General features: G+C 40.7%; 2 protein-coding genes and 1 pseudogene across 5 annotated transcripts; 1 reads left to right on the plus strand and 2 right to left on the minus strand.

The window, feature by feature from the left end:
• Positions 1-2,882: 2,882 nt before the first annotated feature.
• On the minus strand, positions 2,883-8,203 carry LOC100194082 (uncharacterized). 4 transcript variants are annotated; one of them, XM_008669036.3, is made up of 6 exons: positions 7,190-8,203; positions 6,197-6,411; positions 4,294-4,474; positions 4,134-4,219; positions 3,549-3,640; positions 2,883-3,427 (listed from the first exon to the last, which is right to left on the minus strand). In XM_008669036.3, the coding sequence occupies exons 1-6, from the start codon at positions 7,601-7,603 to the stop codon at positions 3,168-3,170; spliced, it is 1,248 nt and encodes a 415-aa protein (XP_008667258.1). In that variant the 5' UTR covers positions 7,604-8,203; the 3' UTR covers positions 2,883-3,167. The 4 variants fall into 4 exon arrangements, 3 of the variants coding, with proteins under 3 accessions (XP_008667258.1, XP_023157220.1, NP_001132609.3); XM_023301452.2 differs by having other exon boundaries at positions 4,294-4,516; XR_002749905.2 differs by having other exon boundaries at positions 2,886-3,427; positions 4,075-4,219; positions 4,294-4,516.
• A 10,626-nt stretch (positions 8,204-18,829) lies between these two features.
• LOC109944334 (protein ALP1-like) lies at positions 18,830-19,470 on the minus strand (annotated as a pseudogene).
• A 405-nt stretch (positions 19,471-19,875) lies between these two features.
• On the plus strand, positions 19,876-21,004 carry LOC109944335 (uncharacterized). Its single transcript, XM_020549059.2, has 2 exons — positions 19,876-20,172; positions 20,256-21,004. The coding sequence occupies exon 2, from the start codon at positions 20,319-20,321 to the stop codon at positions 20,847-20,849; it is 531 nt and encodes a 176-aa protein (XP_020404648.2). The 5' UTR covers positions 19,876-20,172; positions 20,256-20,318; the 3' UTR covers positions 20,850-21,004.
• Positions 21,005-24,715: the final 3,711 nt, after the last annotated feature.

Below are 24,715 nucleotides of genomic sequence, written 5' to 3' on the forward strand. Positions count from 1 at the left end.
TTTTGCTTTGCACTACTAATCGATGGTCATTTATACATGAAACATACTACTCTTGGTTACTCTTATGTTTGGTTTATGAAATGAAATGTAATGTAAATGACAACAGTAATAATTCACACTCGAGCACCAGCGGTAATAAGTTTGAATAAGTCGGTATCCATTTCTAGTTTGGTATTTGATTGCAGTTGGAGTTAAACAAACATAATTTAACATTATCAGTTAACCATTACGTTACAAATACGTGAACCAAACGTCATCTTATTGTAATCTATAAACGTATTGTGAGCTAAATTTTGAAAGATATAGTATTATAGTACTGCATACCATTAATTAAGCACATTTTTTTACAAAAAAGTTTGATTTGAACAATAAAGTTTCAAGTATGGCTTTATGACGGGGAGCATATTTGATCAAATCTACCTTAAAGGTAAATCAGTAAAATTACAAAGATCAATAGATCATTGCTAATCGTTGAAGTTTATGGTTAAATTATGGAGACCAACATCTATGCATGAATACTAAAATATCCCAAAGACTGCATGGCCAAGAACGTCCAGCGTTGTACTTTTTTCTATGTGAAGTTTTATATAAATATTTCTTTTACAAAGTTTTTAACGAGGTAATATGTGTAATTCAATTTGTGAATGTGATGTGCTCTTTTCTTCAAGAACTGTTTTTCACTAGGTTTTTAGATGTATTTTTTAATGATGCATGTACATATATATCGTGGTAATTGCTTAAGGGTAGTGTTGTAAAATATATGGACTCTACCTAGAAGGAAATAAGATGAAATGGTAATTCTAATATGTTTCTATGTGGACTCTTATTAAACTTTTAGGTCTTAAAATAGAGCCCTACAAGCTAAAATAATACATTATTTAAAGTTTTAGGCCACTAAAAACAAATTGAGCTCCAACGGTCAAACCCTAAATCATGTATTTAGAAAGTAAATTATATTGTTAGGAATGAAAATATTGAGAATGATGTTGAAAATAAGGATAGAAAACTAATCTAGAGTGTAGTATATTTGGGTTATTTGCCATATATTTGTAATAAAAATTATGAAATAGGGCATTGTTAGAGCTGTTTTTATGAGTTAATCATATATTTTAAGGTAATGTGGTCTATAACAGCTGTTCTATCTCATCCCATATTTTAAACTTCACACTGTGAACATTATAATCTACAGTGTTAATCTCCTATTTTACACAATCTGTTATGGACAACCTAAGACACTGTTGGAGATGCTGTAAGTAGGAGCTTTATGTTGTACTCCATTCGTCGTTTTAGTCTAAACAAACATACATTATCATTCGAATGTATGTAGTCAGAAAAAAAAAGAGGGATAGAAGGAACGGATAGACTAGTTACCAATATTTAGAAGAGTAAAAAAGTTTTCTTATACATTTTACTTTCATCTACGCTCTATCTCAAAATAGTAGTTATTTTAGCTCTTTGTTTTTATATCTATATCTAAATAGATAATAATAAATATATATATATATAACATATGCATCAAGAATTGTATGAAATCACTAATTCCGTAAAAACAACTATTATCTGAGGATGGAGGAAGTATTATATTCAACTGCACTATGACCTCTCCGTCGTGGCTCCATAGCCTCTCCCGCTGATTTGTCATAGGCAGCATCACTAGCAGGCATCATGACCCAAACAGATATGTTAGCATGTGTTTGTTTTCGGAACGACGTGGATTGGGTCGGAGCCGACCCATTTTTCTGGGTTGGGTCAGACCCGTTTCTTGTTTAGTTTCAATGTCAGGTTGAACCTAGTTTCTTGTTTGATTACAGAGTTAAAGTGGGTTGGAGCTGCACCATCTCTTGTTTGTTTCGTGATGAGGGATGAATTGAATATGGTCACATTTCTGGTCATATTACTACACTCAGTATGATATCTTCAATTCAATAAGATGACAACATTTAAAATAAATGAAACCGACACTATTTTAATATTTGAGAAATTTATAAGGACAAAATATATATAAATCAAAGCTATTATTAACTAAGTCATAAATTTTTAGTGATGAGGTCTCACTGTTACATTTCAGTCATAATTAAAGGAACATCCTAACAACATCAAGATGTATTTTAGTAAATTTGTAACATTTGTCATGACTAGCAGGCTTGTCTAGCGATGACGAGCACTGACACCTATTCGACGACAGCACTAGCAAGGCTCGCGGGTTGTGCCTGCTGGAGAACACGCCGCATCGGAGGGCAGGCCAGCGAGGAACTGACGGTGGGAGGCGCAACAAGTCGGTGTGGGAGTCTGACGGCGCTGATAGAGACCAGCACGTTGGAGGGCAGGCTAGAGGGGGATTGACGACGAGAGGCAGACAAGAGATTAACATCGGAGGGTAGGTCGGCGGGGTTCCTCGTTTCAGCAGATCGACAGTGGTGGTGCGCCCATGTGCTGATCTCGAGTGGATAAGACATGGGTGACGAGAGGGTGAAAAAAAAGTGGGTCAAAATGATTCGGTAAAAATCCCTAGAACCCACATTTTAAGGAGTATTTCGATCTAGAACCAACCTAACCCCCGCGAGCCTTTTGAACTACAAACTACACACGGGTTGTATTGGGTTTAACCCGTATCATCCCGCTAATCAAACACGCGCTTAATCGGCACCAATTTTAGACAGTACCTAAATGTGACCTAAATTACACAAGCGTTGGTGCAACAGAAATGGACCTGTAACCTTATTCAAAAACACGAGCTCGAAAAGGATTCTAAGTAAAATGACATCAGCAACCCCCGCAAAAAAATCCTCTAAATTTTTGTCGTTACAATTTGAAAGAGCTTAAGAGGTCATCTTTCGAAGAACAGAAAGACAAACTAACCATCACTCTAATAGGCTCCAAAGTGATAAACAATGTAAAGTCTATAAGTTTCTAAAAATTATAACCATCAGTTTCTGTTTTACAGATCTCCATAATGTGACTCCCACAAGATTACCTACATCAAAAGAATTATTGGAGAAGTTACAAATTAGCTGTCTGGCTTGAACTACTGAACCATACCAAAAAAGTTCAGAGAAGCGCTACGTTACGCGATCAACAACATAGTGTTACAGGTAGCCCGGCTCAGCCAACCACATATAATAACACACTAATAAAGACAATTTACAGCGAGATGCGATCATCTCATGTCATCTCAATGCTGTGTTGTAATGGGTAAGAAAGAATCGGAAGTCTGGGTGGTACACTTGGCGATGGCGAAGCCAGTCATCTGCTGTCTGCATCAACGAAGCTACGAGCTGATGCTCCTCAGGCCTATTTGACGACCAAATAGAGCTGTTCAATTTGTATGACGCCAGTCCAAAGACGGGCAATGTTAGTTTACCAGCGGCGTCCATATTGCAATTAAGGCCCCCAAATCTGGGGCATGCTGGTGTACTGGGATCAGTATCTGTGAAAAATAAATCTAGCTATCAGATGAACTGAAGAATGGAAATTCATAGAGCAGCAAAGAATTAGGGGAGTTTATCTAATGGAGAAAAGACTAGATACCAGCAGAAGATGAAACATACCCTTGGTAGGTGTTGATAAGTAATGAAATGTCAAGAAACATGCATCCAAATCCTTGAGTGTTGGTCCAGTTGGGATTCTATAGATAGGGTACCTGCAATTATATGCCCCAGGATGAAACTGATGTAAAGTCGTAGCAACATTTCAGTTACCGTATTGCTCTTTTAAAATTCTACAGAAGTTACTTGACTGAAAAATTAGCAAGTTCCCTTTTGTATTCTATCAGTCACTATGAAGTGTACCCTCTGTTTGAACAAACAGCACAAATATGACGGTTCTTGCTATATAGAAACTTATAAGCACCAGCAACTAAGAACAAGAAAGCAACAACTGTGAAATGAGGTCTCACAAAACTATTGGTAGTGGCAACAAACACAAAAGTAACTTTGGTATAGGTATAAAGTTGGAAATTAGTTATTTAATAAACACTTAAAATGGTAACGTTGGGAGTTTTTCCTATAAGAAATGGAATAGTAAAAAACTTACAAACATCAACCAAGTAAGAACAGCACAGTCCAGAGATGCTACCTCTCAAAAAGTTGCATTGAAAATGATGTCAGAGAATCCAAGAGCATTTACAGACATACCATGCAACAGACATCCAACTGGTTGGCAGCAGGTCACAACTGCTGAATGTCTTCAAATCTGGAAATTTACTTGCAAGAACTGATACCTGAAATTGAAATTTAGAGTCAACAAATAACATATCTAGGCACATTTCATTTAACATACGAAATAAAGACTTGCCTTATCTGTTAAAGGCTCTCTACCAAATGGTGGATCTGTCTCAAGATATTCGAAAATTGGGCGAGTCGATGGTGAGTGCATTTCATCACCATCCCTTTGAAAGCCACCCTCCAATCGACATAGAGTTTCCACGGTTGAGCTTCTTAATCGGTTAACATCAGTTTCACTGCTACCTTCGCTGCTAGTATCCATAGATTCCCCATCACTTTCCTCCCAAGAATGCCTTAATTAAGCGAGAAAATTAACTAAGACAGCGTTACGAGCTATGAAAACTGCAGGACCAAGAAAAGAACAGCCATACTGTGGGGGAGCATTTAGACAGTGTATGTTGATTCCTTTTGAGTTTTGATGCTTATTTTGATGTCCTTATGTGAAACTAGACTCGCAATGAACAATACACAGCTAAAAGACTTGCAAATTGTAGTGACTTTTAGCTTGTAAAACTACAACAAAATAGACAGCTACAAATCATACAGGTAAAATAAACTATATTTCTCAAAATTCTAGTAAAGATATTGTTTCCATTATTAGGAAATATCAAGACTCAGCAAAAGGACTAACTTACATCTCTTTCTGCTCTAGGCTCCAATAATGTGATACTTCAATCAACTCATGGACAATGGACAATTGACTATGTCAAATCCTATGGCAATTGGCCTCTTTAAAAAAGTCATCTATCCTGATGGTAGTTTCGATAAGTCCAATTTCATCCCCACTGAAGTAAAAAGATGATATCCTGAATAACACGTTTATTCATGGGCAATCTAAAGCTTACCCAATAAACGCAACAACAAAATGCCTAAGTGATTTTAAGTAGAAGATGTTCCATGCTCCCATTGCATTGTTCTTACAAATATTTCAGTCCTAGAATCATATTGGACAACCAAGTTAAACATGATAAGATCAATCAAGTTCAAGAAAAGTGAGCAATAGATCAATCAACCACAACTGAATTAATCCAAGGAACTCCCCAATACAACAAGCATTTCATAGGTCAAAGAAGAATTAATATCAACAGCACATTCACGACAACATAAAAAAGTGAATATATGAGTTGAATATCAGTAGTTCAATTTCCATTGGCAAATTAACCAGATCAAAAACTCTTATGCTGGGCAGTCAAATTTATGGTGTGTCATATATGTGAAGAACAAGCAAAAATACATATTTGCAACTATGACATAACCTGACTAAAAAACACTTATGAGACGATCCAGGGAAAAGCTGTACACCTTGTTAGATCAAAGAATTACACCCTCAAGTGCTCAATAGGCAACATGAAGCTTTATATTACATTACATTGAATCATATAAACAAATCTTAGCTAATGTCATTCATCAACAGAATTTTCTAGACTCTGTCAGAAAGGAAGGATTTCATTTTTATTGATCAATAAGTATAAAACATATCCCTGTTTACAGTCCATTTAAAATCTGATCGGCCAATTGGTCTGCTGCCTACCAGATGGCCTTATCCTCTCACATTAGAATTTTTTTAGTAGCTGAAATGGAAACAATAGATAAGAAAATAAAATTTCACTGGCCCTTGGATATTATTCTCTAGCCTTGATAATGCATGAAGGTTCATAGTTCATAATTAATTTCAAGGATTCAGAAGCCATAAGATTATTTTCTGTTTCACATTTATAAAGCAAGAAAGGCAATCATGGTGCAATGGTGAGAGCTGTCTCACTGAGTCACCATGTCGCGGGTTCGAAGCAGCCTATCCGCATTTGCGACGAAAAGGCGTGCCTCGGTTTATCCCTTCCCAAGACCCCACTGTGGGAGCTTCCGGCAATGGGCCTACCCTCACATTTATAAAGCAAGGCTATTGAAGAACAGAAAATCATGTCTGACAAAAATAAACATAAAACAAATTTTGATTGTATAAATCATCTTCTTACCTGATCTTCGATTGAAACTTTGAAGGGTCTGCGTACAGCTGTATAGCGGAAAGGTATGGCACATAGTATTGAATCACAGATTCACCTCCACTTAAGACAAGGGGGACACCAGCCCCGTAAAAGCTCCACTCCTTGAAAGCCTCCCAGAGATCTCCAAGGCAGAAATATGGTCGAGAATTTGTAACATCACCCATCCTCCATCCCCTCATGCTGGTCTGAATAAATGCATCATCATTTATCGTAAAAAAACCAAACCGAAGGAACAAAAAGAAACTTCAAAAGCAACATATTCACAAAAAAAACTCTTTTTGCTCTGATGAATATAAATTGTACCTCTCCTGGAAGCAATAATGCTAGCCTGACCATAAAATAATGCTACTGACTAGATTCTTTTTGGAACTAAATGCTTCCCAACCGGCTTTCCCAGGGAAAGAACCTATGTTGGCTGACTCACATGATGACATGACTGCAACATCAACATAGGGAACCCATCCCAACCTTTTGAACTAACAGTTCTTTGTTTGAAGAAAATAGTTTCTACATCAGTGCAGTGGATATTAATCACTCTAGCAACACTTTCAATTGTGCACTAGTAAAAAAGTTGTAAAAAAACACCAATAGTAACACATTCATGCAGCACAGATATGACAAGTTGGCATAAACACTGGGGAAATGGAATATTCTCTAATTTAATTCTCCAATCATTGAGGTGTAACTTGGCACTAGAGAAAAGCGAAGTTTCTACGGATCCCAAACTTTCCCCAACAACAATGATTGACAACGGCAATACGAATTTTGCACCATGGGGGCAGAAATCTAACAATCAGAAGCCGTGTTGCATCATGCTTCTAGCAGCCATAAAACGTTTCGTCGAAGTCAAACCAAGCATCGCCACGCACGCGCGTGAAACACAAGTACACAACCGGTGCAAGATAAGGCAAGCACGCCACTTAAATTCCACCTAAAGAGGGGCAAAAATCTGAGGAACCAAACCTTGGGCAAGTAGTGCACGGGCACAGATGGCGTGGTGGAGCTGAGGAACCTGTCGAGATTCCCAGCCTCATCCAGTCCCGCGGGCGACGGCGGCGGGGTCGTCACCCCGTCAGCCGTCGCAGCCGCCTTGGCGGTGTAGGCCGGGGCTGACACGGGCTTGGAGGACGCGTCGGCCCGCCTCTCGGACTCCTTGACCGGGACAGGCATCTCAGCCGGTGGCGTCTTCTGCTTGGCGGCCCTGGGCGTGAGCGTCCCCGCCGCTGGGGACGACGGGCGCTGCCCCTGGGCCAGGCCCTTGAGCCGCTGCAGCTGCTCCTCCTGCTGCTGGCGGCGCACGTGGGGCGGGCTGTAGAAGCGGTCGACGACGACGCCGGCGCCGCGCGAGGAGGAAGAGGCGCCGGACGGGCCCGCCATGGCGGCGGCGGTGGGGCTAGGGTTTATTAGTCCGGCGGCGGAAGGACGGGGGCGGGGGCCGCGAGGGATGAGAGGGAACGGGCGGGCAGGGTAGGGTTTTGGTGGGCGCTATTTTGGGGGCGGCGGGAAGATCTGGAAGTGGAGGAGGCGCCGTGGCGGGCGACAGCAGCAAACCAGAGGAGGAAGGAGCCGAGAGGTTCCGTTCTGTTTGCACGTTTGGTTCAGCTTCCCGTTCCGTCCCCCCGTGGACCGTGGCTGCTTCTGGTTGGTTGATTCCCTCCATAGCTCCATGCACCACTTCACGTCTGCACTGGCCACCCCGTGTGCGTGTCTGTCTACAAGACTACAAATCCCTGCTGCTACAGGCACCAAGCGAAGTCGCATGAACGGAAAAACGCGTGCTCATGCCTCGTGCTATGACCTATGAGTGTTGAGACACCGGTTTTATCTATTTCTTTTAATAAAACTGTGTAAAGTCCAAAAAAAAGTAAAGTGGATAAATGAGATGGTGCATGGTAAATATATTGTAAGATATCTTTGTACCAATATTTAAAGCCCAAAATTTGCATGAAAAAAAATAAAATAAAGAAATAAAATAGTAAATTCAGATATCTCAAAATTATAACTGAGCTTGGAATTTTGATGACTGAATTTTGAAACCAAGAATTAAACTAGAAAAGAAATAATAGAAGATACTCCATTGATTTGTTACCCTCATAAATTATACACACTCTTAAAACAAACAACAAATCCTTAAATGAAAGCATACAATACCTTCTTTCAAAATAAATAGATAATGAATATTTATTTATTTAGTAACTTTTAATTCATATCCCACATTCAAAATACTATTTTCCTAAAAAGAAAGGAACAAAATGAGTGTCTTTCATATTTCAATCATCTACCAAACAAATAAATTAATTAAAATAAACATATATCTATTGCATCATGATTGATTTTGAGTGTGCATTAAATTTGAATTCTTAAACTTTATATTGGATTTGAATTCAAAAGTTGGAAATCAAAAAGGAAATAGAAAATAGAAAATAGAAATGGAAATAGAAAAGGAAAATAAAAAGAAAACTCGCTTGGGCCCAACTCCCTACTTCCGGCCCAGCTCGGCTTACCGCGGCCCAGTCGGGGGCATTTCGCGCCGACATGTGGGGCCAGGTTAGCAGGCACTCGGCGCGCGCGTCCCCACTCACCGCCAATCAGGGCCCATTACTTCGCGTCTGTTGCACTCGCGCTCATACCGTGGGAGTTGCACTGGCAGTGGGACCACCCGAGTCGCGTTCGCTCCCGAGCCGCGCGCGTCTTTCTTTTCGCTGGCACGTGGGACCTCCCTATCGGACTCATCCCCTCCGACGCAACAAACACGTCCGAGATCCACGCTCGTGGATGACGGCCTGGGTGCGGACTCGCCCAGCTCGGGGAGGTTGTTGGGGCATGCGATGGCGCCGCTTTCTCGAGACTATAAAGCTGAGTTGTGCCATCGTCTTGCCATCAACCTCTGGAATGAGAGAGACAGAAGCAGAGAAAGAGAGACCGCCTCAGGAGAAACCTCTCGGCACCAACGCATGTGTCCCTATGCTAGCTAAGGAGCCTAATTAGTCTACTCAGGTGGTGCTTAGGTCCTCGCTTGGCAAATAGAGTCACCGCACGCTCGTGAATTTCTCGTTGGGGTTGCGGCGCCACCGTGGATCCGCCTCGCGTCGTGGGTAGGGTCGTGCCCGTCTCGATTCGAGGTAATCTCTCCCTCAACTGGTCCATCGAGATTTCAGGAGCGTTTTGCACCTCGTCACTTGCTTAATCGGGGCTCTGGCACGCCTGCGGCGGCACTCCAGCGTGGCCACCTCCACCTAGCGGGTGGCACTGCCGTGGCTCGGCGGTGGGGTGGAAGAAGGCCTTCGGGTCATCGGATTCGCAAATGACGGTTTGGATTAGATCACGATATGGCGCTTTAGGTGAGCGGATCTAGACCGTTAGATCATGATCCCGAGGACCAAAGTGGATCGCTCCTTCATTAGATTTTGAGTGTCGGATCGAGATCTAAGGGTGGTCGTAGCATACTGGTTCATTTAAAATACTAAGTGATTCGTGTTGTTGATTTCTAATTGGACGGCCTAGTTAGAAAATACCCCTTCGCCTAGATATTTTTGCATAAGAGCCCTCATAAAACCAGCAAATCAACCTGTCGTGCACCTGATATAATCATGAGTCTTGAGAATATGTCGAATTAGCCCCTGTAGTTTTCTGAAATTGTGCACGCAGTCCAGAACTCGATGAAAACTGAAAAAATAAATATAGAAAATACTTTTTAGTACAAAAATAAATTTAGAAACTTATTTAATTCATAGAAAATCAATTCTAACTCCGAATTGATCCATTCCAGTGGTATTAATTTTGTTTTAATACTATTTATCACCTAGTAACTATGTTTAGGCATGAAACATAGACTAAAATTGTCTACTTAATTTATTCCATGTCAAGCACTTAATTATTCAGAAAAATCATAACTACCACGCTTTAACTCTGATTTAACTCGTTCCAGTTGCGTTAGCTTTGTAATAAAATTATATACACTTTGGTAACCTTATTTTATCATGAGACATGTGTAAATAATTAATTTGTTTACCCTATGTTAATTGGATCAATCTATGTTTATCGGATTAGCTTTTCTAATATTAATATAGTATTCGGATTTTTTGGCTATAATTTAACTAAGACATGATATCTAACTAATTTATAACTTAGAACGAGGTCCACTTGAGTTATGTATTTGTAATGTCTCTATCACATGAATTATATTCAACATAGAACATAGTTTATTATTTAGATTACCCAAATCTTTAGAAAATCATAACTCTGTAACCATAACTCTGATTTTAGTGGTTCTTGAACCCACGATCTCGTTCCGAAGCGTAGATTATTATTACACAGTTTATTCTTATGTTTGGTGTGATGTTAATTCTGCCTATACCATGTTTGTCTGTATTGCTACGTTTAGCAGTGAGGACATGTGTCATCTGAAGAGCAAGTTGGTACCTGGAATCTCAAGCCTCAAGCAAGTTGTGCCCTTGATCACTTCTTTTTACCTAGTCATGTTTTTATTAATCATAATGGTCTGCATAGGTTAATTTTGATAGGATCCAATAGGTTGCCCTAGTTTGGCTATCTTTATACCTTGTTTACCACTGAATTTTTGGGTAGTACCTGTTATTGCTTTATATGGTTTTGGGTATGAAAATACATATTATTCATGATCATACTTTTATTATTAGTTTGTTATTTACTGTTTATGATAAGATCATTATATTAATTGGAACATAGAGCGACCACCTGGGAAAACAGTGCTACCGCAAGGGTGGTATGCGACGCCTTGGCTGACTAATTAGGAAAGCTAGTGGAGGAGTACCTTACCCGAAAGGGGCAAGGGCAGTAGGGGAGTGGTTAGTGTAGGGAGGCCCTTGGGTTGATTTTGCTGCGATGGCGGTCAGGCGAGGGGTCCCTGTATTGGAGCTTCCTAGAACTATAGCGGGTTTTCTGAAGCTAGTGGAACTTTGTAAAGGCCTCATAGTGGTACCTTGCCTCGCTTCCTTGGTAGAGGTGTATGGGGTCAGATCAGCCCCGTGGAAAATGGGTAACACGACTTGTAGGTAAAAATGTGCAACCTCTGGAGAGTGTAAAACTGGTATATCAGTCATGCTCACGATCATGAGCAGCTCGGACCCTCACATGATTAATTTATGGAACTAAATTCAACTTGTCATATGCATTGCATCGTAGGTGTTGTTATCACTTTTGTTCTACTACTTAATTGGGTTGGTATCTACTTATACTTAGTAATTGCTAATAAAATTTTGACCAACTTTAAAAGCAATGCTCAGCTTTAACCATCCTCTTCGATAAGCCTTACACTTCACATGAGCTCCCACCTTTGGCGAGTTCATGCACATTATTCCTACAACTTGTTGAGCGATGAACGTATGTGAGCTCATTCTTGTTGTCTCACCCCCCATAGGTCAAGAATAGGTATCGCAGGATGAGGTGCATGGAGGATGCTGTGACGAGTTCGTGAGAGGTCTAGGTCGTCGTCTCCCGGTCAACTTTGGGTTGCTGGATCGTTTGTCTCCCTATGATGTAATTACTTATTTATTTTTTACAGAACTCCTATTATATAGTAAAGATGTGACATTTGTTTCTGTACCACTATTCATCATATATGTGAGACTTGGTCTCAGCACACCTGGTGTTTATTTCGCGCCCGGGTCTTGGTGCCCCTGAAACTCCGGTGTGACGGAAGTGATATCAGAGGAATGTTGACTGTAGGACGAAACCTAGATAGAACTGGACAACCATTGTCTACTTACCCTTGCTACTATGATTCTTTCTAAACTTTTCTTAATATTTTCTCATCTATTTCCGCTTTACTCTGATTATTCTTACCTTTTTCTTTCTAAAGACAAATATGGATTTCACACTTCGAAATCATGTACCTAAAGTGACCTTTAGGAATAGGAGACCTAATATTAGGAACAAAAACAAAACTATTTTTGTAAGTATCTATATGCTTGAATGTTTGTTCTTATGATACTTGCCTGATTTGGATCTTTGATTGAGTGTGATGAGTTGTGGAGTAATGTCCACAATTACATCTGCATATACATATAGGAAAAATGCTTATAAAAATAACTAGGCAAACTAGATTATCCCTCATTAAAGTATCTAGCCTAACAATATCCATATCATCTTAAAAGATTCTATCCTACACTCATAAATCCATCTTATCTTAAAAGATACTCTATTACCTTAGTAGATTCATCTTATCTTGAAAAAATTTTATGTCATCCTAATAGATCTAACTGACCTTAAAAGATTCTACCTTATCCTTATGGATTCATCTTGCCCTAATTAGCATATTTATCCCACTCTAGAATAACAACCATGAGCTAATCCAATATTTATTTAGATCTTATCTAGTCTAAAATAGTCATATCAATTTATTCTAGATCTAATCCAATCTAATAGGTTAATCTAACCTAACAAAGTCTAACCTTAAGTTGAGATAACCTAAGGTCAGCCACTTAACCGGTTAAACCGGTTCCCTATACCAGCTCAGCTATATACAAGTACTTGACTTATGTGTTGGGTTGCAAAATCTGTATAGACCAACATAAAATCTTAAGCACTCAAGATTTTCAGCTATCATAACTTATCCTACCCACATCTACATGCTTGTCCCTAAATAAATTAATCAGATCTTAGCAAGCTTAATCTAGTCATACCAACCTAATCTAGATTCTATCTAATCTATTATGATCTAATCTAGAGTGAGTTACTTAATGCTGGTACAAAAGATAAGGCCATACTCCTAATTCACTTATGCCTAAATTAGTGACTTAGGTCAACTCGGCCATACCCAACAACTTGACCTACATAACAAGTTACCTAACCTATCCAACCAATCTAGTAGCAAACAACCAAACTAGATTCTGACTAATCTCATTCAACTTATAGCTACCTACTAAACCAGTTACACTACCTACTAAGTTGTTGCCTACAAATCTATCCTAACCTCTTATCCCTAACCCGGATAAAGACATCAAGACTCGAAAAGAAGGAGACCAAACTCGTTGAGTAATAATAAGAGTCAAGCCATACTTCCAAGGGAATCAAGATCCACAAGCTTGGATGGAGCCTTTCCTTATCATACACTTTATTACCCAAACCTATCTATGCTTTAAACACATCTTTTACCCAACCTAATGAAGTGACTATGCCTACATATACCCATTCTCTCCTAATCACCCACTATTGACTATAAAAAAAATGAGACTCCAGATTTTGAACCAATTATAAACTAAAAGCTAAAATTATAAACCAATCCTTCTGTATCCTTTTTCTTACAAATCTCGACGATGAGATTTATGTTAAGGGGGTAGGATTTGTAAAGCCCGAAATTTGCATGAAAAAATAATAAAATAAAGAAAGAAATAAATAAAATAGTAAATTCAGATATCTCAAAATTATACCTGAGCTTCGAATTTTGATGACTGAATTTTGAAACCAAGAATTGACATAGAAAAGAAATAATATAAGATACTCCATTGATTTGTTACCCTCATAAATTATACACACTCTTAAAACAAACAAGAAATCCTTAAATGAAAGCATACAATACCTTATTTCAAAATAAATAGATAATGAATATTTATTTATTTAGTAACTTTTAATTCTTACCCCCATTCAAAATACTATTTTCCTAAAAAAAGAAAGGAACAAAATAAGTGTGTTTCATATTTCAAACATCTACCAAACAAATAAATTAATTAAAATAAACATATATCTCTATTGCGTCATGATTGATTTTGAGTGTGCATTAAATTTGAATTCTTAAACTTTATCTTGTATTTGAATTCAAAATTTGGAAATCAAAAAGGAAATAGGAAATAGAAATGGAAATAGAAAAGGAAAATAAAAAGAAAACTCGCTTGGGCCCAACTCCTTGCTTTCGGCCCAGCTCGGCTTACCGCGGCCTAGCCGGGGGCATTTCACGCCGTCATGTGGGGCTAGGTTAGCAGGCACTCGGCGTACGCGTTCCCACTCACCGCCAATCGGGGCCCATTGCTCCGTGTCTGCTGCACTTGCGCTCATACCGTGGGAGTTGCACTGACAGTGGGACCACCCGAGTCAGGTTCGCTCTCGTGTCGCGCGCATCTTTCTTTTCGCTAGCACGCGGGACCTCCCTGTCGGACTCATCCCCTCCGACGCAACGAACACATCCAAGATCCACGCTCGTGGATGACGGCCTGGGTGCGGACTCACCCAGATCGAGGGAGGTTGTTGGGGCATGCGGTGGCGCCACTTCCTCGAGACTATAAAGCTGAGCTACGCCATCGTATTGCCGTCAACCTCTGGAATGAGAGAGAGAGAAGCAGAGAAAGACAGACCGCCTCGAGAGAAACCTCTCGGCGCCAACGCCTGTGTCCCTATGCTAGCTAAGGAGCCTAATTAGTTTACTCAGGTGGTGCTTGGGTCCTCGCTTGGCAAATAGAGTCACAACACGCTCGTGAATTTCTCGCAGGGGTTGCGGCGCCGCTGTGGATCCACCTCGCGTCGTGGGTTGGGTTGTGCTCGTCTCTATTCGAGGTAATCCCTCCCTCAACTAGTCCATTAAGATTTCAGGAGCATTTTACACCATGTCACTTGCTTAATCGGGGCTCTGGCGCGTCTGCGGCGACACTCCGGCGTGGCCACTCCGCCTAGTGGGCGGCACTGACGTGGCTCACGGTGGGGTGGAAGAAGGCCTTTGGGCCGTCGAATTCGCAAACGACAGTCTGGATTAGATCGCGATATCGCGCTTTAGGTGAGCAGATCTGGACCGTTAGATCATGATCCCGAGGACCAAAGTGGATCGCACCTTCATTAGATCTTGGGTGTCAAATCGAGATCTGAGGGCGGCTGTAGCATATCGGTTCGTTTAAAATACTAAGTGATCCATGTCGTTGATTTCTAATCGAACGACCTAGGTTAGAAAATACCCCTTCGCCCAGACATTTTTGCATAAGAGCCCTCATAAAACCAGCAAATCAACCCGCCGTCCACCTGATATAATCCTGAGTCTTGAGAATATGTTGAATTAGCCCCTACACTTTTCTGAAATTTTGCACGTAGTCCAGAACTCGATGAAAACTAAATAAATAAATACAGAAAATACTTTTTAGTACAAAAATAAATCCAGAAACTTATTTAATTCATAGAAAATTCATTCTAACTCCGAATTGATCCATTCCAGTGATATTAATTTTGTTTTAATATTGTTTATCCCTAGTAACTCTGTTTAGGCATGAAACATAGACTAAAATTGTCTACTTAATTTATTCCATGCCAAGCACTTAATTATTCAGAAAATCATAACTACCACACTTTAACTCTTGATTTAACTCGTTCCAGTTGCGTTAGCTTCGTAATAAAATTATATACACTTTGGTAACCTTATTTTATCATGAGACATGTTGTAAATAATTAATTTGTTTACCCTATGTTAATTGGATCAATCTATGTTTATCGAATTAGCTTTTCTAATATTAATATAGTATTTGGATTTTATGGCTATAATTTAACTAAGATATGATATCTAACTAATTTATAACTTAGAATGAGGTCCACTTGAGTTATGTATTTGTAATGTCTCTATCACATGAATTATATTCAACATAGAACATAGTTTATTATTTAGATTACCCAAATCTTTAGAAAATCATAACTCTGTAACCGTAACTCTGATTTTAGTGGTTCTCGAACCCACGACCTCGTTCTGACACGTAGATTATTATTACGCAGTTTATTCTTATGTTTAGTGTGATGTTAATTTTGCCTATACCATATTTGTATGTATTGCTACGTTTAGTAGTGTGGACACGTGTCATCTGAAGAGCAAGTTGGTACCTGGAATCTCAAGCTCTAGGCAAGTTGTGCCCTTAATCACTTCTTTTACCCAGTCATGTTCTTATTAATCATAATGATTTGCATAGGTTAATTTTGATTTGACCCAATAGGCTACCCTAGTTTAGCTATCTTTATACCTTGTTTACCACTGATTTTTTGGGTAGTACCTATTATTGCTTTTATGTGGTTCTAGTTATGGAGATACATATTATTCATGATCATACTTTTATTATCAGTTTGTTATTTACTATTCATGATAAGATCATTATATTAATTGGAACATGGAGCCAAGAAAACAGTGCTACCACAAGGGTGGTATGGGACGCCCTTGGCTGAGTAATTAGAAAAGCTAGTGGAGGACTACCTTACCCGAAAGTGGCAAGGGCAGTAGGGAAGTGGTCAGTGTAGGGAGGCCCTTGGGTTGATTTTGCTGCGATGGCGGTCAGGCGAGGGGTACCTGCATTGGAGCTTCCTAGAAACTATAGTGGGTTTTCTGAAGCTAGTGGAACTTTGTAAAGGCCTCGTAGTGGTACCCTGCCTCGCTTCCTTGGTAGAGGTGTATGGGGTCCGATCAACCCTCGTGGCAAATGGGTAACATGACTTATGGGTAAAGATGCACAACCTCTGCAGAGTGTAAAACTGGTATATCAGTCGTGCTCACGGTCATGAGCAGCTCGGACCCTCACATGATTAATTTATGGAACTAAATTCAACTTGTCATATGCATTGCATCGCAGGTGTTGTTATCACTTTTGTTCTACTACTTAATTGGGTTGAAATCTACTTATACTTAGTAATTGCTAATAAAATTTTGACCAACTTTAAAAGCAATGCTCAGCTTTAACCATCCTCTTTGGTAAGCCTTACACTTCACATGAGCTCTCACCTTTGGCGAGTTCATGCACATTATTCCCCACAACTTGTTGAGCGATGAACGTATGTGAGCTCACTCTTGATGTCTCACACCCCCGCAGGTCAAGAACAGGTACTGTAGGATGAGGGCATGGAGGATGCTGTGACGAGTTCGTGAGAGGTCTAGGCCATCGTCTCCGAGTCAACTTTGGGTTGCTGGATTGATTGTCTCCTTATGATGTAATTACTTATTTTTTTTATAGAACTCCTATTATATAGTAAAGATGTGACATTCATTTCTGTACCAATATTTATCATATGTGTGAGACTTGGTCCCAGCACACCTGGTGTTTATTTCGCGCCCGAGGTCTTGGTGCCCCCGAAACTCGGGTGTGACACAATATTCGGTCCTCTTTGGTTACTTTATTTCAGAGACTAACGTTTAGTTAGGGGACTAAAGTTTAGTCCCTACACTGTTTGGTTACAGGGACTAAAAAGTATGCAAAATATATTGAATGGCTTATAAAAAGACCAAAATGTCCTTTAATATTCTTCCATCATTAGTGTAACTGAAATAAATAAGGGCCAGAAGGTGGAATTAATATGGTTTGGTCTCTTTTAGCCAACCTTTGAGGGACTAGAGACTAAGTCAGTTTAGTCACTGTTTTAGTCCCATCGTTTGACAATTTAACGACTAAATGAGACTAAAATGGATGGATTATAAATTAGTCGCTCAAACCAAACGAAGCCTTAATTACTAGTTCTTCGAGTAAGGTTTTTTAGACCATGTTTGTTTCCTTCCAGAATTATATAATCGGCTTATAGATTATATGATCACATAATGACATGCTTACAGATTATCATAATCTAGGTATCTAGATTATAAAGGAAACATATCCGGTACATATGAGACTTTGGTGCACATGAACTAACAAAGTTAAAAAAAACTCTAAGAATTTCAACATATTCTTTCCATCTTACCCTAATTATATACAAAAGTTCAAGTTCAAATTTGTTATAATTTAGCTGTAATAAAAAAGATAAAATTTCTGACAAGTTTAAATTAGAAATCGGCTAAGATTTAGATGTAAAATTTCTCATGAGCACCATATATAATCCATACAGTAACTTGTGTTGTTTTATTTGTCTCTTAACCTATTTAACTTGGATTATATACTCTAGAGGGTAAACAAACAAGTAATTAGACGCATAGGGGTTTTGAAAAAGGAACATATCCTGTGCCTACAGTGTTTTGGTACATATGATGTATATATTAAGGGCTCATTTGGCACAGCTCCAACTCCTGATTCTAAGCGAGGATTTGGAGGAGCCGTGCCAAACGAGTATTTTTTTTAAATTGTTTCTCGTATGGAGCCGAAAGATTGGGAGTCATTTTGTGAAGAAATGTGGGATCTAAAAAAACCTGCTCCACCCTCCCTTAAAACAACTCCTCAATCAACCAAATATAGACCTCCCCTTAAAGTTTGATCGAAATTACCCGCAATTGCCATTGGACAAAAACATAACGAGCCCCTCCCGCAACCCTCCACGGCGCGCGTCCTTTGTCCCGTGATCCCTGCCTGTCGCTGAAGGGAGTGGCGGCTAGGGTTTTGACCATGTCTAGCAGTTTCGCTGTCCTCCAGCGAGAGCTCCAACCGTGTCTGCTATCCTGCGGTTCCCAGGTACGTGTTTCTTCTTACCGTGTGCTTGTGTGTTCGTCTGGCTGGCTTCCTGCTCGTCTGCAGATCACGGTCGTGTGTTTGTGTGCTTGTGCTTGGCGGGCGCGGCCGGGCGCGATTCCTGCTCGTGTGCAGATCACTGCTGGCTTGTCGGGCACGGATCACGGCCGTGGGGGCGGCGTGATTTCTGCTCGTCTGCTCTGCTCTGTGGATCCCGGCGTTCTGCTCTGCTCGCCTCAGCCGCTCGCTAGCTGCGCAGCCGCTCTAGGTACTCCCTAACCGCAGATCCTCCGGGAAGCTCCATCTACCCCCAAGCCTAAGGCCCTTCTCACACAACCTGTACAGGCCTGAAGTGCGAAGGATGCATGCATCATCCATGCTCCCAGGCCAGCCACTGACGACGTCTCTGAACCGCAAGTCTGGATCCACAACGGCCTGCAGCACCATGTTGTTTTTGTTCTCATTGTCCAGCCAGACCTTGCTGTTGGGCTGAGCCGAGGAACACATGAGGATGTGTGTGGTGTCAATGGCGCCGCAGCAATTAGGGAGCCCATAAACCTTGTCAAAGCTTGTCTTGATGGTCGCCATCTCCTCAGGGCTCGACCATTTCAGGTGGCAGATGGCACACTCCTCCACAGACTCGATGAACCACCATGTGATGTTCGAGATGGCAGAGTGGTTCATGCCAAACCACATTCCTATGTTCTGCAGCGACTCACCAGTAGTCAGCTTCATCAGAGCCACCGCCACCTGATCCTCCACCCCAAGGACTTTCTTGTCACCAAACCTGAAGTTTCTGAAACCGTATGTCTTTGTTGTCAGGTCCTTCTTAACAAGTGAGCAGATGTAGTCGAAGGTCCTTCTTGTCATCTTCAGGACAGACTCCATGTTCTAGTGTTCCCTTGGAAAAGGGAAATGTCCTGTGAAAAGGGAATATGAAGGCCGGAAAATAATTTAAATTTTGAGAAACATGCTTATTTAACAGGAAACACAAGGCCCAACACGTTTTACAACAACAACGAAATACTATTGATACTGACTGTTAAGCATTCTTAAAATATAACCATTTAAGAACAGTATTATAATAGATATGTATGCAGCATTCTCCTACAGACACAGGTTTGATTCCAGCAATCAAAGATTTGGTTCTGAACAGGAGTGCATAGAAAACAACTATTGATGTGCTTGTTTTAGATTTTAATTTTTGGTAGCTGCATAGAAAACAAAGCATTCCTTTTTGGTAGCTGCATATATTTGTTTTAGATTTTATTTTTTTACAGCAATACGGGTGATAGTGCCGATTGGAATGAAGATAACACTGCTCTAGCGTGTGAATTGTTTGTCGAACAAGTGAAGGCACACAACCGTTCTGGTACCCACTTAAATAAAACAGGGTACAAAAATGTGATGGACAAATTCAAAGAAAAGACTGGGTTATCCTACACCAAAATGCAGTTCAAGAACAAATGGGACAAGATGAGGATTGAATACACAAATTAGAAAAGACTATCGAAGGAAACTGGTTTGGGATGGGACACCGCGAAAAAAACCTGGAGTGCGACAAATGAAAGGTGGAAGAACTTGAATAAGGTAATAGAACTTTGGATAATTGTCTTTATTGCATCTTGTGTTACATGTTATATGTCTAACATCTTCTTTCTCCTAATGTGTAGCAATACAAAGGAATTGCCAAGTTTAAAGATGGGCCTCTGTTGCATGAGGAAGAAAAAGCCATCATGTATGAAGACATTAGGAACACAGGAGATGATCATTGGTCTCCATCAAGTGGTACTACACCACAAATTCTGGAGGGTGAAACCACTGAGAACACTGATGACAAGGATGGAGACTATGAGGCCAATGATGACAAGGATGAAGACTATGAAGAATGTGAAGAGGTTTCCCCTACAACTGCTAAAGGAAAGCGTCATGTTTCTATTGGTCGAAAGGACAAGGGTAAAAAGCCTAGGCCATTGGGAGGACATTGGGTGCAAGATCAATTGAGCAAACTTGTGACAGCAAGTGAGAAGAGCACAGCATCCGTTGAGTCTTTGGCAAGAAAGGAGGACAATGGGTGCTCCATTAGAGATGTCATGGCATTGGTGAAAGAGTGTGGTGCAGTTCCAGGAACAAAAGAACACTTCATAGCATCTCAAGTTTTTGTCAAGAGGGCAGAGAGGGAGATGTTTATGACTTTGGACACATCGAAAGAACGCTTCAACTGGCTTACAATGAAACATGATTGGGTCACCAGGATGAGTCACTAGGATCTGTAATTTTTTGTAGCACTATGTCCCATTTTTAGTGCTACTATGTATCTGTTTAATCCTTTTTACTCTGGTTTGAACTTATTGTGACATTATTGTGGATGGATTGTATCACTTTTGTTGTTGCCCTATTTTTTGTTATCTATTTTGTTGCTGCCCTTTTCACTGGTTTTTGTTTTTAAGATATTTTGTTGTTGTCTCATTCCTTTGATGTATACAAATGTCTTCTTCTTCTGATAGTGAAAGGGACTCAAGTGATTCAGAAGATGACTTGAGAGTTCTTCAAGTTATTATTGGGAACCAAAAAAATATTGTGGCTGCTACATCTCTTTTATCATGGTACTATGCATCATATGTTGGTAAGAATGAGCCAAGGGCAACAACATTTTCTGATATTGCTTGGGTCATGGAAGCATTGAACAATCCAAAAAGAATGATACAACATGTTTAGGATGGAACCAGCTCTATTATACAATTTGCATTATGAGTTGGTAAGAGACTTTGGTCTATCCTCTTCCATCCATATGAGCTCTATGGAATCTTTAGGATTGTTTCTTGTTATTTGTGGTCATGCTTGGTCATTCACTGCCGTCCAAAAGGATTTCAAGCACTCTAATGAAACAATTACCAGAAAATTCAGTGATGTCCTGAATTGCATGGTAGCAATGTCAAAAAGGTACATACAACCAAAGGACCCTAATTTCCGTACAGTGCATAGAAGAATTAGCAACGATCAAAGAATGTGGCCTCACTTTAAGGGTTGTATTTGTGACAGAACCTCCCAAGTCATTAGGCCCACCTACAGTTGTCCTTGTCCAACGGACCTCAGACAACCCTGCAGGTGCCCCTGAATCACTTGACAAGTTTGGTATCTGTATTCCTTACCTTTCCCAAGAGCGTTTTACCCGTCACAATAAAAGACTCTCAAGGATATGCTGGCCTTTGGGAATCAAGGTAAAGCTTATCAATAATCAAAGACTCTGTTTGCAGAAATGCTTACTAAAGGTGGATCCTTAAAAGTCTAGTTTTACTTGTCAGGTTAAGTGAAGTTACCTGCATCTAAGGTTCTTTCTACCCTAGTTCAATCACTGGACCTATATTAGCCAATTTCTTATCAACCCTTCTTATTCACTGGAATGCTACGTGTAGGTCAGTGACCAAGTCTTCATGTCCGCGAAGTTACGACAATCTGAATCGATTATACTCAGCTGAGGATCTCCATTCACACGACATATGTAGCACTTAACCCTTGCATATGTCAACTCGCAACCGGGGTTCTTAAGACCAGATCAGGTTCACGCCAACCAAGAGCACAGATACACCACCGTCCAGCCTCTTGCCACGGAGGGTACACGCTACTCTCGCCATCTTTCCACTCCCATTGCGTGTTATCTTATTCTGGTATTAGTCTGCCCGAGGCAAAGCTTACCCATGACGAGGCATGTGACCAGTTAAAGGGTCCTCGATCATCAAGCCTACATCGACAAGGTCCTTAATCGACTCAAACGGAGACACTACACCGAGACTCTCTTCTCGTGCAAGTCACCCGCCCGGTCTCAGCTTTATCATTTCAGACCCAAAGTTTGGTACCTGGCAGAGGTACATCTTTTCCGATGTTGAACCCATCATGGCCATGATGGATCCATCATCAAGTTTTGTTTTTGAAAACATCCCACTCACTTTGAAGCATCATCTTTTGTCAAAACAAAACATTTTGTTTTTCTAGAGCAAAGCTAAGCACAAGAAAACCTTTTGTAAATCAGGGGATTAAGGAGAAGTAATCAAATCCAAGGAAGGAAATGCAGCAACTGGTTTAACACACAACTCCTATCACCTAATGCATCAAGTAAGTGAGAAAGATTTTAAAATAACAAGGGGTGGCAAGTGCACCGGGGCTTGCCTTGTGTGATAGGTGAATCAGGCTCTGCTCCACAGATATCAAAGTAAAAGCAGTTTCCTGCCTGAGGTTCTTCAGGTGGTGGTGGTGTAGTCCTGGCTTCTTCAACCTCTATCTCTTCTTCGTTTTCTATACATAGCCATGTATAATCATAAATGCTCATGTAATGCTCATGAAGATGCAAAGATAATAAAAGTTTATTATCTAATATCTTGAATATAACTTTCCTTCACGGATCTCCGGGAAACTAGGGTTTTCGGAGTCTATAGTGAAGTTCATATGGCAGGGGGCTAGGGTTTTGGGTTCTAAGTATCAAACATGGTTCAAAGCATACCAAATTTTACCCAAGGTTTCTAAATAATATTTAAAGTTTACTTAAAAAGTTTGGTGAATTTTGGAATTATTAATTATTCCCTAAAATTCCAGAAGTATGGCTTTTGGCTATTTTAAATGTCCCAAAATTTTCTATTGGAACTAAAAATCAGGAAATTATTTTTATTAAATACTATAAGAAATTAGAAGCCTAGCAAAATTGGTCTGGTATTTTTAGCATTTTTCTATAATTTTCTAGGAATTCTCTAAGTCCAGAAGAAAAAGAAAACGGAAAAGAATTAACAGAGCTAGGCCAAAACTGGCCCAAGTTGGCCCATCTACAGGCAGAAGCACGCCCACGCGTGCCCACGCGTGCCGACTTTGCAGAAAGGGCCCTAACCTTTTGAATAACCTACAAGAGCCTGCGGCACTGTTTATTACAGTCGCTGACGTTTATAGGAAACCCCTTCTACTTCTGATTCTTCACAGTGCCAAGTCCCCGACAGGGAGCGACGGAGGACCGAGCTCCGGCGAGCCTACACCGGCCGAATCCCACAACGACCGGTGCTCCCGTGTGGCAGACATCAAATTGGACCCCTCCTAATCATTTCCCCTCACTTAATTTCACTAATGAGGTTCTAAATCATCCGGTCCACGACGCTGCACGGATAATCGGAGGAACAAATGTGTCCCCGATGATCTGAGGTAGCTTAACTCAATCGAACTGGTCGAGGAGCATCAAGAGAACCTAAGGATGCTAAAACAAAGGAGCAGGGGGTATGAACATACCTGGAACAGGCTAGCCACGGTGAGGGTGTTTCTACGATAGCGGAAGCCGATTTGGGGGAAATCCCAAATTGGCGAGCTCTAGGGGATGATTCGAGGCACAGTTTGCTGGTTGAGGCGCTTGACTGCTTAACAGAGCTGAGGGTATGCGCAATTTATAGCGGGCTTGAGCGGTGACCGGTGAATTGGATGAATTGCGCTTGCGACCGAGAGGGGAATGAGTCACAGTGGCGATCTACCGTGGCAATCGCAGGGCGACTGAACTACGGCGGTCATTGGATGGTTACTATGGCTCATACTGACGCGATAACTTCCTAAGGCGTGGTGTCCTCACGGTGAACGGCGAACCTGCCGGTGAGTACCACACGCCCACGTCACCGGTGTGTACTGATGAACAAGCAAGTCCACAGTACATTCCAGCCCATCCTTAGCAAGATTTTTCACCCTGTGATCGTTATCCGCGTTTGATTTAGCATGAATCACGACGTTAGCACGAATCCGCACGCGGGTTCGCCGGCAGCAAGGTCTCTGAGCTGGTGATATCCAGTTACTGTACCATCGCGACACTTCATTAGAACAACTGACAGAGCACAACTAGAGCAGAATCTCTCCAAATTTTATGTGATAACCTCATAATTCATCTGCATCAAAGTTATAGATCTATAATCCATCTTTACCTTTGCTATACCATTCATTCCCAAATTCTTACTAGATCATGCTCGAATCCCAGCTCAAAGATTGCTCAATCACACTGTCAGTCTGAATTCAGACTTAAGGCAGTCTGACAGCCTATCTTTGGGCCTAATTATCTCTAAACATTTCATGGTACCAGGGCTTAATCTCTATAGCAAAGTTGTTCCTCTATAGTGGC

Source organism: Zea mays, chromosome 2 (genome assembly GCF_902167145.1).
Source record: "Zea mays cultivar B73 chromosome 2, Zm-B73-REFERENCE-NAM-5.0, whole genome shotgun sequence".
Taxonomy (NCBI): domain Eukaryota; kingdom Viridiplantae; phylum Streptophyta; class Magnoliopsida; order Poales; family Poaceae; genus Zea; species Zea mays.

Bases quoted from the DNA above. Each gene is read 5' to 3' on its own strand.
- LOC100194082 (XM_023301452.2), bottom strand. From the start codon at position 7,603: ATGGCGGGCCCGTCCGGCGCCTCTTCCTCCTCGCGCGGCGCCGGCGTC. The intron at 4,220-4,293 runs GCAAGTCTTTAT...TTTCAATTTCAG, and splicing joins GAGAGCCTTTAACAGATAAG to GTATCAGTTCTTGCAAGTAA. The intron at 3,641-4,133 runs GTATGTCTGTAA...ATATAATTGCAG, and splicing joins AGTTGGATGTCTGTTGCATG to GTACCCTATCTATAGAATCC.
- LOC109944335 (XM_020549059.2), top strand. From the start codon at position 20,319: ATGTATGAAGACATTAGGAACACAGGAGATGATCATTGGTCTCCATCA.